Source organism: Osmerus mordax, chromosome 11 (assembly GCF_038355195.1).
Source record: "Osmerus mordax isolate fOsmMor3 chromosome 11, fOsmMor3.pri, whole genome shotgun sequence".
Taxonomy (NCBI): domain Eukaryota; kingdom Metazoa; phylum Chordata; class Actinopteri; order Osmeriformes; family Osmeridae; genus Osmerus; species Osmerus mordax.
In genome coordinates, this window is record NC_090060.1 from 9,584,970 (window position 1) to 9,602,509 (window position 17,540).

The 17,540-nt window shown below is 47.4% G+C and overlaps 1 protein-coding gene across 1 annotated transcript in view; it reads right to left on the reverse strand.

Annotated features, from left to right (window-relative positions):
• Window positions 1–17,540, reverse strand: part of pafah1b1a (platelet-activating factor acetylhydrolase 1b, regulatory subunit 1a) — a 31,936-nt gene that overhangs the window by 13,024 nt on the left and 1,372 nt on the right. The window contains exons 2-5 of the mRNA XM_067246230.1: window positions 12,229–12,581; window positions 3,153–3,237; window positions 684–758; window positions 184–390 (exon numbers count right to left, since the gene is read on the reverse strand). Coding sequence (XP_067102331.1) covers window positions 184–390; window positions 684–758; window positions 3,153–3,237; window positions 12,229–12,260 — 399 coding nt within the window. The 5' untranslated portion in view covers window positions 12,261–12,581. The remainder of the gene's footprint in view (window positions 1–183; window positions 391–683; window positions 759–3,152; window positions 3,238–12,228; window positions 12,582–17,540) is intronic.

The following is a 17,540-nucleotide window of genomic DNA, read 5'->3' on the forward strand; positions in this document are numbered from 1 at the left end:
AAAACACGGCTTGTGATACAACATGGAATGTGGCATTCCAGTCCCAACAAAGTGCTATTATGCAACATCTGTGGGTGACATTTCCAGTCTGGGTTGCTTAGAGCGTACTTTATCCACTGTCACTTCCAACCTCCCCTACGTAGACCCTCAGGCAGGGTGGTGCTCCCCTCCCTGTAGGCTGACCTTGATGGTGGCGTCCTCGGAGGCCGAGACCATGACGCTGAACACGGGGTGGAAGATGACACGGGTGACCGGGCTGCGGTGGCCGCTCAGCGCGTACTTCTCGGGCGGGCGTGGGATCCACTCTTTGGGGTCCCGCTTCTGAGTGACGGGCCCACCCAGGGTGATCTCCTCCTTCGCCTCGTTCAGCTTCGACTCCAGCTCCATGACCTGTCAACATCAGGAGGGAATGACTCTAACCGCCAATGCAGACTTCAGAATGACATTACTGATCTGAGAGGTGCAATATGTTGATAACAAATGTGTTGAGTTGCTGGTTAAAATTGTTAAGTTGTTTACATGCAATACAAATCTTGAGGACAACACATCTCAAGTTTGAAGGTCAAAAAGTAAAGCCAGCACATGATTGGTGGAGGCCTGATGACGCGTCCACGTAGTCACGGGCCAATCACAAGATCCGCAGAAAAACAGTCCTCGTAAAAACAAAAAATAAAATGACAAACCTTCTTTTGTAATCTGATGACTGAGGTCCATTTCTTTTCCAAAAGGCCGGCATACTTCTTATCCAATTCTTCATTCTGGAGGGCAAAACAACACGTAAACGGGCAGATGAAAAGAAAGAAAGACGGGCAAAACAATATCCCAGCTTAGTTTAATCAGCGTGGCTAGGAGTCGCCCTGAGGGCCAGATGGGCCTGCCTGCAGAGTCTTGAGGCCCTGTAATTTACGCCTCTCGACGACCAATGGCGGTCACCACAGAGAGCGGGCTGGTCATCCCGGAGTCCCTACAGTCATAATCCCTCCCTCACATAGGCTAATCTCCTGCAGACAAGGAAGGCTTACGCAGCTTACAGGCACACAAACAGTCCACCGGAGTCAGTGCAGGGAAGTTAACTTGAGGCCAGCCTTGCGGTGACGGCCGTCTGAGCTACAGCACAGGGCAGAGGCTGCTGCGCTCCACTGGGCTGGGCCCATGACAGACACTAAGTGTTGAGCGCCTCATGCTAATCTGAACCTACACGGGGTAGGTGCAACATTGTGTGATGAAGGACAAACAACTAAACTCCATTTTACAAACAAGGTGTGTGTGAGCCTGCCTGCCTGCATGTGTGTCATGGAGACAGGAGGCATATGGTGCCCACCCCCACGAGGCAGTGAGGCAGAGCGGCAGTGGTCCTGCAGCTGAGCCCCACACCTGCCCGGGGAGTCTCTACTACGCTCATCAAAGGCTTCATCACAATGCTGCCCTCCTCCCACACAGAACAACAGACAGAGAAGAGCGGGGTGGGAGGGGGGGGGGGGGGGGGGGGGGACACTCATCAAGATCCACCACAATCAGAATGTGAAGGCGCGCACACACACACACATTGAATATTACGACAGACAAACATAAGTAGATGAACATGAATTTTTGGAAGAATATGTAAATCTCTTTAAACCCAGTTTGAGGGCGAAAACCTCCATTAGAGCATAACAAATCCAGACAGACAACCAGGTCTCTATTTCAGTGGGGGGAGGGCTCACACTATTATCTTAGTTTTCTGATTTCACACCCATTTCGTTCATCCTCTCAATGGAAACAAAAGGGACCATCATGGAGGTGTGAAGTGTTGCAAGCATCGCGGTGTTAGAGTGTGTGGATGCATTGCTGCTTCCCCTTGACAGGGAGCGCTCTGACGGAAAATCAGAGGTGTCTGAGATAACAGTCTCCGCCACTCCCTGGCGCTGAGGGCGCTAAGACGAGGGGGCGGGTTGAGAGGGGTCGTGGCACTGTGTCCGAGAGGAGAGATAAAGGGGGGTGGTCTGATCTGCCATCTGCCTGGACCCTCTGCCAATGGCTTAGCTAAACACACCCAGCTGGTTAGGCAGTGCACACACACACACACACACACACACGAACACAAGCATGCGCCAGTCTTTAATCGCTGCTGTCTGACAGTCAGTCATCAGGGTGCATGTGTGTGTGCCCATGCCAGGCTACAGCTATGGTAGAGGTGCCCTCTGCCCACACTCCTAAAGCAACACCCCCCCCACACACAAACAACATCCCTACCACCTACAACATTCAAAAATGTACCCATTCTAGGCTACCTATTCATAATAATGGCATGGGGAACCACTTCAGTGAGTAAAGAGCCTACAAGGCTGAATGGAGGTGTGATTAAACGGGGAGCATCGTTAAAGCCGCGTTTCTGCACGGACTCGCCAAGGTGCGCCTGCTTAGCGACCGACACCGTCAGGAGACATCTAGCTCTGTAGGACTGATCTTTTATTCATGCTGTTTCCACTGGGCTGTGATGGAGGGAGGGAGAGAGGGATGGAGACACGAGGGAGGGAGGGAGAGAGCGAGCATCAGAGATATAGCGAGAGAGAGAGATATAGCGAGAGAGAGAGATATAGCGAGAGAGAGAGAGAGAGAGAGAGAGAGAGAGATGCCTCTTAAACGCTGTCCCCCTGGGTCCCCCAGGGTTGGAATACAGAGAAAAGACAGGGAGAGATGGGCAGAGGAAAGGGATGGAATGAAGGGAAAAAAGGAAGGGGGGGGGGGGAGGAACAGGTGACATATGAAAACAAAGTCCAGAGTGTGAGAAGGGGGGGGGGTAACATTTACATGAAGTGCTGCCCGCCTCCCTGTGTGAAGCATGTTTGAATATGTTTCACCCACTCTGCTCCTATCAACTGGCTCTTCTGTTCCAGGCTGTCCCTCTACCTGCTCTTGGTACTGCTAACCAGGCTAAGGACATCTGCAATTTCAGCTCCCCTCTATCCTCCTGTATGTGTGTGTGTGTGTGTGTGTATATGAATGTTGTGTGTCCAGTGTGAGTGTGCATGCCTGTGTGTCGGACAGCCTAATAAAGGCTCTGGATCAGCTTAATTGGCCACATAAGTTTTAAGTCACACAAGCGTGCACTCAATTGGGAATTAAGGCATACTGTTTGGGTAAATTGACCTGATTGATTGTGTGTGTCTTACCATGTCTATTTCCGCCTCCTTCTTGAAAACTGAATAGGCCTCTTCATATCCGTTGGAACGCAGGTAATCAGCTATCGCTCGATTTCTGAAATGGACAAAAGAAACGCCCATCAGCTCTCTTGAGGTGACCACAGGCTAGTTTTAAACTGAGGATAAAAGGCTTGAGTCAGGGATTCTGCTTGATAAAAACCAAACAAAAGACATGGAATGTCAAACAAAAGACTTAAAATTACATGCCCCTTTGTAAGTTAAGAGAGAAAATCACACACACAACAGATAGATAACACATCTGTCTTTTCTTTATAATGAGCTCTTGTTGCTGTGGGCAAATAATATGAGGACTGACCCCCACTGTGTGGATGGAGAAATGAGAAATACTGTACAGCAGAGAAAACGCATGCGTGCAGCCGTGCACACACACACACACACTCACACAAAGAGAGAGTACACAAAGACATTTCTGTGGGCTGAATCAGCTGCTGGGCAAGACACACACTACAGACACGCGCACACACACTGCATAAACCCAGACCAGAAAATGCAGACAGCATCCAGAGGCTATTCAAAGCAGCAGACTTTCCATGTGGAGGTGATCCAGTGATAAGGAGGGAGTAACGGCAGCAGGCGGGTTGAGATGCGGTGAGATGCTGAGATAAGGAGCACAAAGGACCAGACAGACAGACCAGACACCCATTCTGACACCCGTCCTCATGCACACCACAATAGTGTGTGTGTGTGTGTGTGTGGTGTTACCTATTACATGCCAGCATCACTCACACAAACACAAAACCTTAATACGTGCTTATTCTACCGCTGCAGCCTTAAAGGCGAGCTAAATTTTCCCGGAGCGGTTTATTTCCGTGTTCAATACCCATTCCGTCAAAAAAACTGTATTAAGGCGAATGGATTTCCAGTGGGAGCTGTAATGTGAGTTGGAGCTCACTGGTGGTTCAAAGCGGCCTGAGGGGACGGTCTCAGGAGGAGACGCCTACAGCCCTGCAGTGTCACCATGAATGTGCTGGTCTGCACTTGAAACCAGTAGTCAACACAGGGCCCGTATTGTCCCGTTAACGCATTGGGAGTGCCTCGTTAAGCTCTGCAAGTGACACCGTAAACAGAAACCAACAACAGCTTGTCAGGTAAGCTCTGAGATTTGACCAGCCAGGGTGAGTGCGTGAGACCGAGTCTGTCAGGAGATCGCAGAGGACAGCCTTGTCCGTTTCCCCCTCCTCTGGGTGTTACAGCACCCCCTGTACCCCCTCCTCTGGGTGTTACAGCACCCCCTGTACCCCCTCCTCTGGGTGTTACAGCACCCCCTGTACCCCCTCCTCTGGGTGTTACAGCACCCCCTGTACCCCCTCCTCTGGGTGCTACAGCACCCCCTGTACCCCCTCCTCTGGGTGTTACAGCACCCCCTGTACCCCCTCCTCTGGGTGTTACAGCACCCCCTGTACCCCCTCCTCTGGGTGTTACAGCACCCCCTGTACCCCCTCCTCTGGGTGTTACAGCACCCCCTGTACCCCCTCCTCTGGGTGTTACAGCACCCCCTGTACCCCCTCCTCTGGGTGCTACAGCACCCCCTGTACCCCCTCCTCTGGGTGTTACAGCACCCCCTGTACCCCCTCCTCTGGGTGTAGCACCCCGTTGCTAAGCTGAAGGTTAGCAGGAAGTTATCGCTCAATGAACAGGCTTCTGCACGACGACTGAAGGACTGGGGAGTGTGTGTGTGTGTTGTGGGGACAGAGGGTGCATGGGAGTGCATGTCTGTGTGCATGTTGGTCTGAGCCTGTGTAGACGCAGGTGAGCAGTGTCTGTATGCATCATAACTCCACCCCAGCTAGTGCCTGTCCCCTCCTCCATACTCGTCAGTGTGATGGCTTGATGCTGCAGCCGCTCCATACACAATGTCTCTTTGTGGACCTCTCGGCTAAGTGGCCAAACAAAAGCTGCCCAGTGTCCTACACACAGCCACACCAAATCCTGTTCTCAGTCTCCCTAAGCATACATCTGGGAGAAATGGAAGGATTGAGCATTTTCACTCAACAAATGAGCTGTTTGACTTTCATGCCTTAGAGAAACCTAGAAGACAATATCTCATATCTGGTCTGGTGTTTTTCTCTCTCCACTCAGCTGACTTATAAATATGTATAAACTCCAGAACCAAGTCAAACTGATGGAGGACACAGACCTTGTTTCTTCTACACAAGCCCCTGCATGAGGGGATGCTATTAGAGCCCAAAAGAGATATTACCCATCTTCCCATCACTATCCATTGTCACACAGGTCACTATGCAATTACTGGGGTTGTGCCGACTATTCAGATTCCAGTTCCCAATTGAGCTATACAGTGTTTGTTCCAACTCAGTTCCTTGGGTGAATATCATATCAGTGGTAATAGCCAGAGAGCCGCCGTGATTTCTGCAATTCTTGCTTCACGTGAAGTTGGAATGTGTGGTGACTGACAGCCAATGACATAGAGGGACAATAGTATCAGTGTACTGGTGCGTTGACAGCCGTCAAGATGCTGCAGCACTGCAGTGAAGATACAGCTCTCCCACCTCACCCTGCCTCGACCTCTGGGGCCGCTGGAAATATATATATATACATACACATTCCACACTCTCACTATGCGGCAGGCGCTGAGGTGAAAACAGGAGACAGGGAGGGAAAAGAAGGGCAGAGCAGGGGGGGGGGGGGGAAGAGTATAGATAGGAAGAGAAAAGAGGAGGGAGAGAAAGAGTGAGGGAGGTAGGGAGGGAGAGATGGACCAACACTAGATGGCTGGAGAATACAGGCTGGTTTCCATGACGACTAGCAGCCCACAGCGTGTGTGAGAGAAGGGGGAGAGAGAGAGAGAGAGAGAGAGAGAGAGAGAGAGAGAGAGAGAGAGAGCAGTGAGTGGTGTCATCATGAGTGGGCAGAGACAGTCAGCTCAGAAGTAACAAAAGATGTCCTCGCTCACAAAGTACAGTGGGGTGCTTTTTGTTTACTAGTTTGATTCTGGCATGTAGAGGTCTGGATCCCCACCTGGTTATGCAGCTAATGAGAGCGCCACTAGAACAGACTGTCAACATGTCATACATCACTCTGTTCACACAATAATTGTGTACTGAGAAGTATGACTATACCATAATAAAACATGATAACATTATTGATCTGAATGCATCCAATCAAAAACTGAAACAAGGTACTGCACAACTTAAAGAAACCTTAAGCCACAATTGTGTCACGGCAACCTATCCTACTATCCTATAATAGTCTGTAGAGACGGCATTCAAGGCATGGCTGGCATCCGAGCGTCACAGAGACTGTTTCACGGGCGATAAACTACAGAGGCGTTTCTTTCTGTGTGACGGTAGAGGCAGCATTACCTCATCCCTTAGAGAGAAGCGAGGGAGCGCTCGCCCGCTCGCCTGGAACTGACATCACTTCCTCCCGAGAGTTTGCAGCTCGCACATCCGCTTCCACATCACCACATTGCAGCGGTGACTGCTCAGCTACCACACCCCACCCCCGGCCGCACCCCTCAATATTCACAATCATATCACTGAAATGCCTTAAGAGACACTATACAGATACTTCTGTCAAGCCAAGCTGATTCCCAACTCACAACACACATTTGGCCTGAAAGTTGGCTACTTATCTCTTCATTGACTTCCCAATAAGTAACCCTTGCTTTTCCTGCTGGGCTAATGCATTCAGCAATGCAACCCGTCTAAAGCCACATTGTATATCACACAAGAGCAGCCCGTGGATCAACGGACCTTTCAGCACTCCCGTTAAATGTTTTATGGGGGAAGCTTTGGAAGACGTCCCTCGTCACATATAAAATTCGCTCCATCTATAGGATTTAGCTCGCTGTACTTTGTGGTACTTATCTGTTGTCTCACTCCTATAGATATCGAAGTCTGGCCATTAAGTGTGTGCACACTCTCAAACTCTTTCACAAGAATATCAATAACAGGTGTCAGAGAGAAAATATACAAACAGTATATATAGAAAATGAGGGGGAACTGGTTTAGCATGGAGCCTATGTATGTACTCCCACTCATTCTCAATGGGCTGCATGTTTTTCTGCTTGACTGTTTTATTTTAGAGCATGACATCACTGACACTGTCACTGTTATGAGTTTTTCTCGCTAGCCTGTGAAGTGATAACCTTTGCGTCAACAGCAGTGGGGGGTGACGTAAACCCTCTGCATACCTCTTAGCACACACAAGAGGGATGAGCCAAGGCCACTGGCAAAGCCATTCATTAGTGGCAGGAATGCTGTCTAATATAGATTTTCTAGGTAGACGGTAATACTAGGCAGAGGACAGTAAAGGTCTGCTTCATTAAAGTTAACTTCCTGTGTGCTCAGCCATAGAATCATACTGGGCTTCTAACCCAGGCAAGGGACTTTGCTTCTCGCTCTGCTGCTGGGATTCAAGTTGGTAAGATGGCTGTCTCTGGTTGTGGGGGGGTGGGGGGCATGAAGGCATGATCACTGGAGTGGAAGGTAGCTGTGGATAAGATGTATGCCCACTAACAGATGGGGGAGGGGAGAGAAACGAGAGCAGGGGACATTTTTAAAGATATATCAGATATTTGGGACTTATCTGGTTGGTGGAAAACTCCAGGTCCAGGTCATTACACTTGGACAATTTAGAGTCGCACCTGCAGCTATTCATCAGTTAACCAACCCGTTCCAAATGAATAAAAAGACGAACAAAATGGAGGGTGAATTGATCTGTATCGTGAGTTTATAGCCTTCTCTGATCCCCTTCACTTTAATTCCTTGCCATAGAGTAGTTAACTTACCTCTAAGATAGACCCACCTATCTTAAGCCAGCCAGCTAATGCCCCCCCCCCACCCCCAGCCCCCACCCAGACAGCACAGGCGCCAGTTTAAATGACACTGACTGGTTAGAGATCAGCTTAGAGGATCTCAGTATGCTGGATCCCTCAGGGTAGCAGAGAGCACTCGGGACTGGAATCTGTACTGCTGTGTGGAACTCACAGGAACATGATGGTTTTCCCTCTCCCATGCAGGCAGGCATGATGACATGGTGGCTGAGGCCATGAAGGGGAGATGAGGATGAAGGTTAGGGCCAGGCCAGTCCAGCCCTCGGCCACACATAGGTGTGTATTGACAGCTCAATAGTTATAGTCATGCCTGTCTGCTGCATTTCAGGACTCATCATTTGAAAACCAATCGACCTCAAATGACTTGCCCAGCCTCCTCCTTCCTCCACTGCAGCCCTAAAGGGATTTGGTGGGCTCTTCAGACACCACACCTCTGAGGAGTGGCGGGCGTCAACTTCAATCTGTTATATTATTCTGGCTGGTTAAGGCCTCTACCAAAGACACTGGGGAGCGTGTGCACACACAGATTGAGCGGGGTTAGGAGTAGCAGTCAGATATAGGTAGCTGTGAGCATGAAGGGGGTGGGGAAAATGGTGCGATTATAGAAAATCTGCTTGCTGAAATGCAAGCTTATGTACTGCATAAAATACTATTTGCTCTGCATTCAGACCCTGAATGGTGATCTCTCTTTGTTTGGTTGGGTCTATGCATGGCAGCCCAAGAACAACAGGTTACCGTTAAGATTACCGTGTGATGAAAAAATACGTCCTTTTATGTTACCATAGCAGTTTGAGATGCCATGCCAGCAAGCCGTTATTCAACTGACCACCAAAAGAGCTTATTTTTTTACAGAATTAAACTAGACACAAACGGGTTTGGTCTACATGTGCCATCATAAAGCAGTAATATCCAGTTTCCTTATTCTACCTACAACCGACACCTTTAGTTGTTGCAGGTTGGTTTTTGTTTGTTTTCTTCTGTGCAGGGACTGTGAATGACTAAGCTCCATCAGAGACGATTGGGAACATCAGAGGGGTTGTAATGAAATACATCCATCAGTTTTTCTGTCTGTGTCTGAGGGCCAGGGGATGGATCCATATAGCTGGTGGACCCCCTGCAGCCACACCCAGATGAGCTCAATATCCCAGCACACCAGGAGCCAGGCCTAGGAACAACATGTGGGCATTTCTCTTAGAAGCCAAATCCACTAACCAGTAACCGCAAACACAGCAGCAGCCACAAGTGGTCTACAACGACACTGCCATCAACTTAAACTGTCATAACATGACACTGTGTTTCATGTCAAGTCTCCGTATCAGCAGAGTGAAGGTTAGACCTAAACGCCAACCAAACAACAACGTCACCCCAACCAATACAGCGACGTTACCCAAAGACTACAGAAACCGACATGGCCAAGAATTAATAGCCTACCAATCAAATGATTACATAACGATCAACAGTGAAAAGAACATTGGGGTAATTAAGTAGGTTGTAAATCCGTCTGCCACATGCACAGGGATCAAAGGGCTGTATGTGCCGGTCTGGTGCTTCAGTGCTACCCTGTACCACAAGCAGTCACTCCCATGTACTTTCTTACCGTAATCTTGAACGTTCACCGTGTTACATCACAACATGTACAAACAGGAGCCTATGGACAGAGGGGCTGGGTCACATGAAACATCTTACACTAAGGGCTTGGAAAACACTGAATGGAATTTCTTTGTGGAGCAGGAGGAAAAAAGAGGCTATTAACATGGCCCATCTGCAGAAAGCAGCCTGCAGGTCTTTAGTGGAGTGGGTAGGTGGGTAGGCTGTGTTCTGCATCTATTTTTACTGAAGGCCTCCAGGTATGAATCCTCTGACCCAGGAACAAAAACAACACAATTGTGCTTTTCATCGTCTATGCAAATAAGAACAATCTGGCTGCAAAGATACGTTGCCGTCATAACATCTGACACTTGCACCTGGTCTCAGAATATAAACTCGCCCTACTTTGCTGTGAATCAGTAAAAAACTATAGTTACTCAAGGAGCCCGCAGTAACAGCATCTGTAGGCTTTGCTCGTCACATTAACCTATCTAAGGAACGTGTTACATCACAAGCCAACCAACGTTGTCTTACTGTGGACATTCTCTCTAAAGAGAAGGCAATTTATAGAAGCTATCACATGGTCTGAAAAGGCCCTTTGCCAGTATCCAAGTAGTTGGGGCACAAAAACACTGGAGGCCTTAAAAGAAGCATGAATAGAATGGGAACAAGTTCCATTTGTGTGAGGCTTGACAGAAAAAAACACAAAACAAACCATGTCAAAAGAGAGCAGGGGCCCCAAGACTGACTACACAGGGAAGGGTCAGCTGATCACTGTCACCATCCCACCCCACCACCTTCCTCTTCAACCCATTGTTTTTGAAGTAATTAATCAAAATGGCCACCAGGTTTCCCGCTCGCAGGGCCGAGGCGAGCGGTTGGTAAATGAGATGTGTGGGGTGGTGGTTTACTGTCAACAGGCTCTCAGTGAGCTGGCTATCGCGGCCAACGGACGCTTCAGTTGGATGGAATGCCACTGAAGCGATAGCACAGCTCTAAGGGTGCAACAGGCCCAATTTGGTTTCCTGTCAGCGACGGGCTGGCCTAGCTCTTATATAACGGAGAGGACAAAAAGTGTGAGGAGTCCAGTCTCCTCAATAGGGAACGCATGGAGGATTAGCATTCCAATAGCACACTTGATCCCAACAGGCCAGTGTCTGTGAGGCAAGCCTACAGAAACAGAGCAACACATTGTTGGTGTCATGTGAAGACCGCTGTGTTGCTCGATAACTGATGTAATGAGCAAAACATTGAATAAAAAGATTTTCAACTTAATGGAAAAACGAATATAGCTTGATCAATATGCAAAAAATTATGACTTTACTGATGCACAAAAATCAACAAGATTTGATTAAACATCCATAATGTCTTTCGACAGGTTAATAAAAAAAAACACCACCTTTGACGCCGTCTCGCCCTCAGCTTGGGGTAGTGGGGGATTAAGGATTTATAGGACTGGTAGTCAGATATATCTACACAGACACCTCCCCTCATGTCTCCAACATTGGGTTAACCCTCTTATCCCCTACCTCAGGGGTTAATTACCAAGGTCACAGAGACTACGGGGCTAAGTTACAGCTAGCTGCACTGTTATCTTCTCCCTGGCCTCCAACATCTTCCCCTTCACTTAATGGTCCACTGCACAGCACACACACCGTGTCTATATATTCCACACATACCAATCCCTCTGGGTGAGGATTTGTAGATATCGCACCGATTGAGACGGCAATCGGCTTCCCACAAAGTATATTATTGGAGCTGAGGGTAGGGGTTAGGGTCTCCATGTATCCTTGTAGTACAAAAGATGTTTAAAGACCACAAACATTAGGTCATTCATCATGTCCTCTTAACTTTCATAACATGTTGCCATAAAAACAAGTTGTAGGGCCTTGATGAAGACACTGACTTGCCTCCGGACTTTAGGTCACAGTTAAAGGACAAACCTTGAATTGATGTCTGCAGTCAAGGTAAATTAACAATCGATTCTTTAAGCTGGGCCTCGAGGTAAAAAAACCCCAACATAAAATACATCTTCTTCTGCGAGGGAGTGTCTTTGTTCACTACACCTCTAACTGAACAGAACAACGGTACGAGTAGCGAGTGGTGTTTGTGTGTCTGGATCCAAATGGGTGACAGAGCATGGAGGTTTGCCAGAGGACCCCAGCTTCTTCCATTAACTTACTGGTAACCATACAGGTGCATGAATACTCTAGAACGTAAGGGTTTGCTGGCAAGATGAAGACTTGCCAGCATTACTGGTCAAAGTCAAGTATCAATATCACTAGGCCTGGCAGGGCCTCAATTATGAGCGAGTTGGTTCATATCACAAGAACCGCAGCTCTGCTTATCAGCGCTCATTTTGGATTAGAGGTTTGAGTGAGGGCAACATTATGGGGCTGACGTGGCCGAGGTTGCAGCAATCGTGAGATGAAAAATGCAACAAAAGAAAAACGACAAAGCATTTTATGCTAAGAGTACAGTACACACAGCAGCTGATACTGTACATGGACTGCCATTTAAGAATCTGCATGATGGTTGAGAGGAAGGATGGAGGCAGCAGTAGAGGAAGGTGCCGTGTCAGCGCTCTACTATGTTGTGTGGTGTGTGTCCTGATGCACATGATGAAAGGAAAGGGTCACTTACAGTTCGTCTCGTTGCCGTTGTGACAGCACCATGGTGACAGGGCGGTACGGGCAGAGCCGGGGATGGGGGGGGGGGGGGGGGGGGTCAGGGGGTCAGGCAGAGAGGGCGGTGGCCTGCAGTGGCAGCGGTCTCCTTGGGTAGTAGGTGAGCGGTGCCAATCCGAGGTGGACGAGCGCTGACCGACACGTGTGACGACGGACGCGGTCAGGTCACCTGGTTCAGGTACGCGCAGGGTCAAAACACTCTGGCTCGCTGGGGCAGGCTCTGCCGCTTACGCAGGTGCCCCCGAACACGCAGACTCCAGGAAGAAGATGAGAGCCTGCAGTCAGTCACCAGCCAAGACTACACTGCATCTGTATGGAGAGAGAGCGAGAGAGAGAGCGAGAGAGAGCGAGAGAGAGAGAGAGGGGGGGGGGGGAGGAGGAAGAAGGTCAGTATTAGGTATGCATGACAAGAACCTCTACGACTTACATGAAGGGAGGGGGAAGGGATGATGAAGGGATACAAGAAGGCATGGAGTCTCAGCCAGAGATAACAGTTGAAGCAGAGAGATCGGGACCCATCTTCCTTTCGGTGTAATGGTAAAGAGACAACCATTGATGGCAAAATATATAAGCCAATCAGCCACTCAAGACGAGGTTGTCTAGACCCAGTCAACAACTTTCATGAGAATTTGATATGAGATGGGTAACAGCACTGAAACAAACATCCTTAAGGTGAGGTACTTCAGCATCAATCAATCTATACCATCCCCCCCTAACCCAGCCATCTCCTTTGTCCAACACCACCGATGTGGACTGGCATGTTGCTAGTTTTGTCTGAGGACATCGCCTGCCCCTGTGGGGAGTTCCTGACATGAAGAGGAGGAACAGATGACCTAGATTCCAGAAGCAGCCTACTTCATTTCCCCCTTCAACCAAACTAAAAGGCAGAAATCAAGACACAGTGGCATAGTGTAACGGCCAACCTACTCAAGACAAACCCCACAACTTTCACTACTGGCTGGTTTTCTTAACTATTTACTTACTCGCAGTTGAGGTTGTTCACCTGATAATATTGTAAATGCTATACACCAGCAGGTGTGGTAAGACAAACAACACAGGCAGAATGCATTGAGATGAACAAACCATATAATACAGTAGTAAGTACCTGTTAGAAAACACCAATGTTCTGTTCTATGCAACCAAACCAGTTGAATAGCCTAGGCTACAATCATAACGCAGTCCTGTGGACTGCACTCCTGGTGAGCAACCAAGCCTTTTATGTCTACTGGGACCCAAAGAGCTAAATCTCAGACACACCAGTAAATAAAGCTGCAGCGCGCCAAGTCACTTGAGCTTACCGCCAACAAACAGGACTGCTTCTTAAAAAGCTAGCTGGCTAAGAATAGGCAGAGAGATCCCCAAATGAACCAGGAGAAGAGCGGCCATCCGGCCATTAGTCCACTACAGTAACGCTAAATGGTCCAGATAGGAGCAGCCTGATCTGAAGCCCCTGCTCTAGGTACAGGAAACACCTCAGATGATGAAACTATGGATAGGAGAATTTAAACTATCCTCGTTTGTCAACATGCATGTGCAACACGGCTGATCGATCTCAGTGCCTGAGACTCTATGACTAAAACAAACACCCGTCCTGACATTCTTATCAGCGATGGACTTTCATGCAGCAGAACTTATCAGCAGCCGATAAAGAGAGTGCAGTGAGTCTCCCTGTGAACATCATTGACCAATGGGGCGCTCATGACATCATCATGCTAGCTTTACCACAGCTGGGGCATAGGAAGCCGTTTATGGAACCCTGTGGAGAAAAGGGAAACCATCTGTAGGCTACCCGTTTCAGAACATTGGTCAAGGTCAATGTCAACTGTCCCGTCCATATCCAACCAATATTTGGCAGTTATAAACCACTAACTTAACATGAAAGTGAAAAAGTAAAATATGTCTGATTCTGGACAAGTAGTTTGTTTCCTTTGAAATATGTCAATGAACCATGTGCTACATTCCCACTAGGAACAGTGCTGGTACCATCAAGGCAGAGGTGCTGCTCTGTACACTATAGTGTGTAGACCAGTAATGAGCCTAGGCTATATTTGCCAGGCTAGCACTTCCTTCGTTGTTAGCAGCTGGCCTCTCAGTGTGCAGCCACTCATGTGTTAGACATGACATTAAGCAAAACATATTTGTGTTTCATCAGGGCGGGCACTATGTTTCTACAATGCCACAATCAAGGTAATTGGCTCGGCAGAAAATGTGGCTCCGCCCCCCCTGGGAGGAAGTGATTGTGCTGCAGAAGCTTTGCCAGTGCATGAAGCATCCATAAATCTGATGTGTGACATCCTTCATCGATTGTCCTGTCTTTGTGAACCAGCGGGCTCTGCAGACTGAGGATCTAGAGGACTAGAGAATCATGAGGGTTGGCATGGTCTCCTGAGGCTGGCAGCCTGGCTCCCTTCAAGTGAAGCATCAGTAGTTATGAAAACACCTTTTTTCCACAAGAGATGAATTCATACTTGCTGTCTCTTTTTATGAGATGGTTAAACTGGCAGCAGACAGCCATGCCAACAAGCCTCATAAGAGAAGCCCAAGGAGAGGAGATGTAAGGTGCATATGCATGCTTTTCTTTCTGTCGTTTATTCATGAACGAGAAAGGAAACAATCTAGAATTAACTAGATCTTTATGGCTAAATGAATATGGTATTTAGGTACTAATGAAACAATGTAACCAGAAAACCAGGTAGAATGAAGTAAAACAGCAAGTTGTCTTGGACTACAGTATACTAGTACCAAATGAGTAAAAAAAACAAACAAGAAAAGGTAATCAACTAATGAAGGCTACTCCATTGTCGTCTCATTATTAGCAGATAAGAACATGCTCATCTTAACATCTATCAACGTCTGGAAGATGGCATATGTTCGATGCTTCTGATACCACAAACAAAGAAGTGGCAAAACTCTAATCGGGTGCTATGAAAACAATGGAATTGAACAAACCATACTGACAGCAGTTAGCACAAGCAATAATTTAATGGGATAAAACAGCCCTGGGCTACTCGACATGACTGAATTCTCACCCACATTCTACAACAGCCTTGGGTTTGCTGCTGGCTACTACAAGTCATCGACCCCTGCTGTATTGAGTGAAAGAGCTTTGAATATAGAGTGCATTCATTTTCTCAGCATTGACTGTACCTCTTGTCACCTGACTGCAAGGAAAATTTGATTGATAATTCTTACCCGCTACAGATGGACAACATGAAACATGAGCCCGACAAGTAACACGACCTTAGGGAATGGCATAAAGTATGCATATCAACGTCAAAACAAGTTGAAGTGTGGTATTCTATACAAATACAGCTTAGGAATTAAAGGTTTAAATTGAAAGGGGTTGAATTGTGAACATTTCAGGACTGTGGTCGTCAGTGCCTACAGTTACCGTGGTTATGACTTGTGCCTGTTGAACTTCTATTGTGCATTTAATCATAGTAGCTTCTCACACAAAAGCTGCAACGGTACAATCGATGCACACCAAACCGAGCCAATTCTGAACATACAAGCCCCCCATCTTCTGAGGCAAGGTTAAAGACTGATGAGTCTCATCTCTTCATCCATGCATATTCTAGCAGCGCGGTGAAGACAGATGGCAGCAAGACATATTCCACCTCTCCGTGGTGCGTGCAGTGTGTGTGTAAGATCACCGCCACTGCCGAAAAGCAAGGCCAATAACAGCGCAGGGCCCGTCATCGTGGCCCCTGCCAGTCCTTCCCTGGATAGGATTGCCGTGATTATCAGATCAGAGTGCACATCCGCCGAGGGAGTGCTGACTGAGTGGCAGAGCGACAGAGATGAGGGAGTCAACAGAGGAGGAACAGGGTAACATTTTCATTGACCTGCCAAATCACTAACAGAAGCCAATCAAATTATTAACTGTGTTCATTTTAAGCCTCTTCATACACCATAAAAATAGGAATAATCACTAGATGTCTTTTACAATTTGTTCCCCCCCCACCTGCCAGAAGCTATGTAAATTACAAAACACGTCAGTTCCCCAATTCTTGACGTTCACTTATATAAAAAAAATTGTAAAACCTACGTTGGCATGAAAAGAGGAAGTTGACTACTGTGTCACATTAATGAGCAATGGAACTAAGCTGTTAACTGAACGTGACCCAGACACAAGTCATATGCCAAATTAGCTGCTGGCAGGTCATTGTTACCATGGCATAGCCAGCTACTGTCATCCTGAAGGTCAGGCATCGTCCTACTGTAACCTTGAGGCTGGGGTTGGGCATGGGGCATCTGCTGCCTGTGTGGCTGGCACTAACGATAAGATGAGGACCTCAAAACAGAGAGGAAGAAATAAAAGGCTAAAACCAGAAATCCTTTTAGGATTTCTTTATAAGCTGATAATAATATATGGATCTTATATTTGATACTGAATATAATGCTTAAAGTTATAGAACTAAATATGTATAAATATGTCAAGTGAAAATCACAATACCCAGCAAAAGAGTACATAGTCACTCATGGTTACATTCATATTATTGTAATTCACACAGCAGCCGGTGAAGAGTTTGGTGACAAGACTGCTAGCAACGTAGCAGAAAAAATAAATAAAAACATGGCTAGAAATAAACCTTTGCATCACTAAAGGGCTTTGGTACAAGACTGCACTCAGATGACCAGTCAGTTTAGACAAAGTTGAACAACAACAGTCCCAGAATTGTTGCCACGCTCACCAAACAGACAAAAACAAAGTTGGGTTACAGACTTTGGGTACACATCGAGTCTCCACTCATAGACACCGTCCCAATATATCCGGAGTTACACATGTAGGAACCAGGCTCTTTCCTCCATTTCAAGCTCACTGAACATCAACTGGCAAGATAGTTACAAACAAGAAGCAGAACCCGTCAACAAGGCGGTCAAGGGAGAAAGTGACTTGTCAGTTTCAGCGGAAAGCATTTCAGGGCACATAGAGTATTAGAGCTAGCATAACCATCTTGCATTAGGGGATGGACTGGCAAACTTTTATATAATTTGTGCCATCTACCAGTCGCCCACCCATGGCAATATGTTCATTAAACAATATCGAATAAATATCGGTTCGAGGCTGGTAGATACAGTAGAGAAATGTTAATGCCTCAACCCGGCACCGTCATCGTTAGCCGATTAGCTAGACCTAGGCTACCTATATTTTCTCTGGTGTGCTCCACCCTTGTCTGTTGCCGTCACGACTTAACGACACACGCTGGCCATTTATAACACTTAAGTGATGTTATCCAAGTAAACATAAAGCAAACCAAACCAACT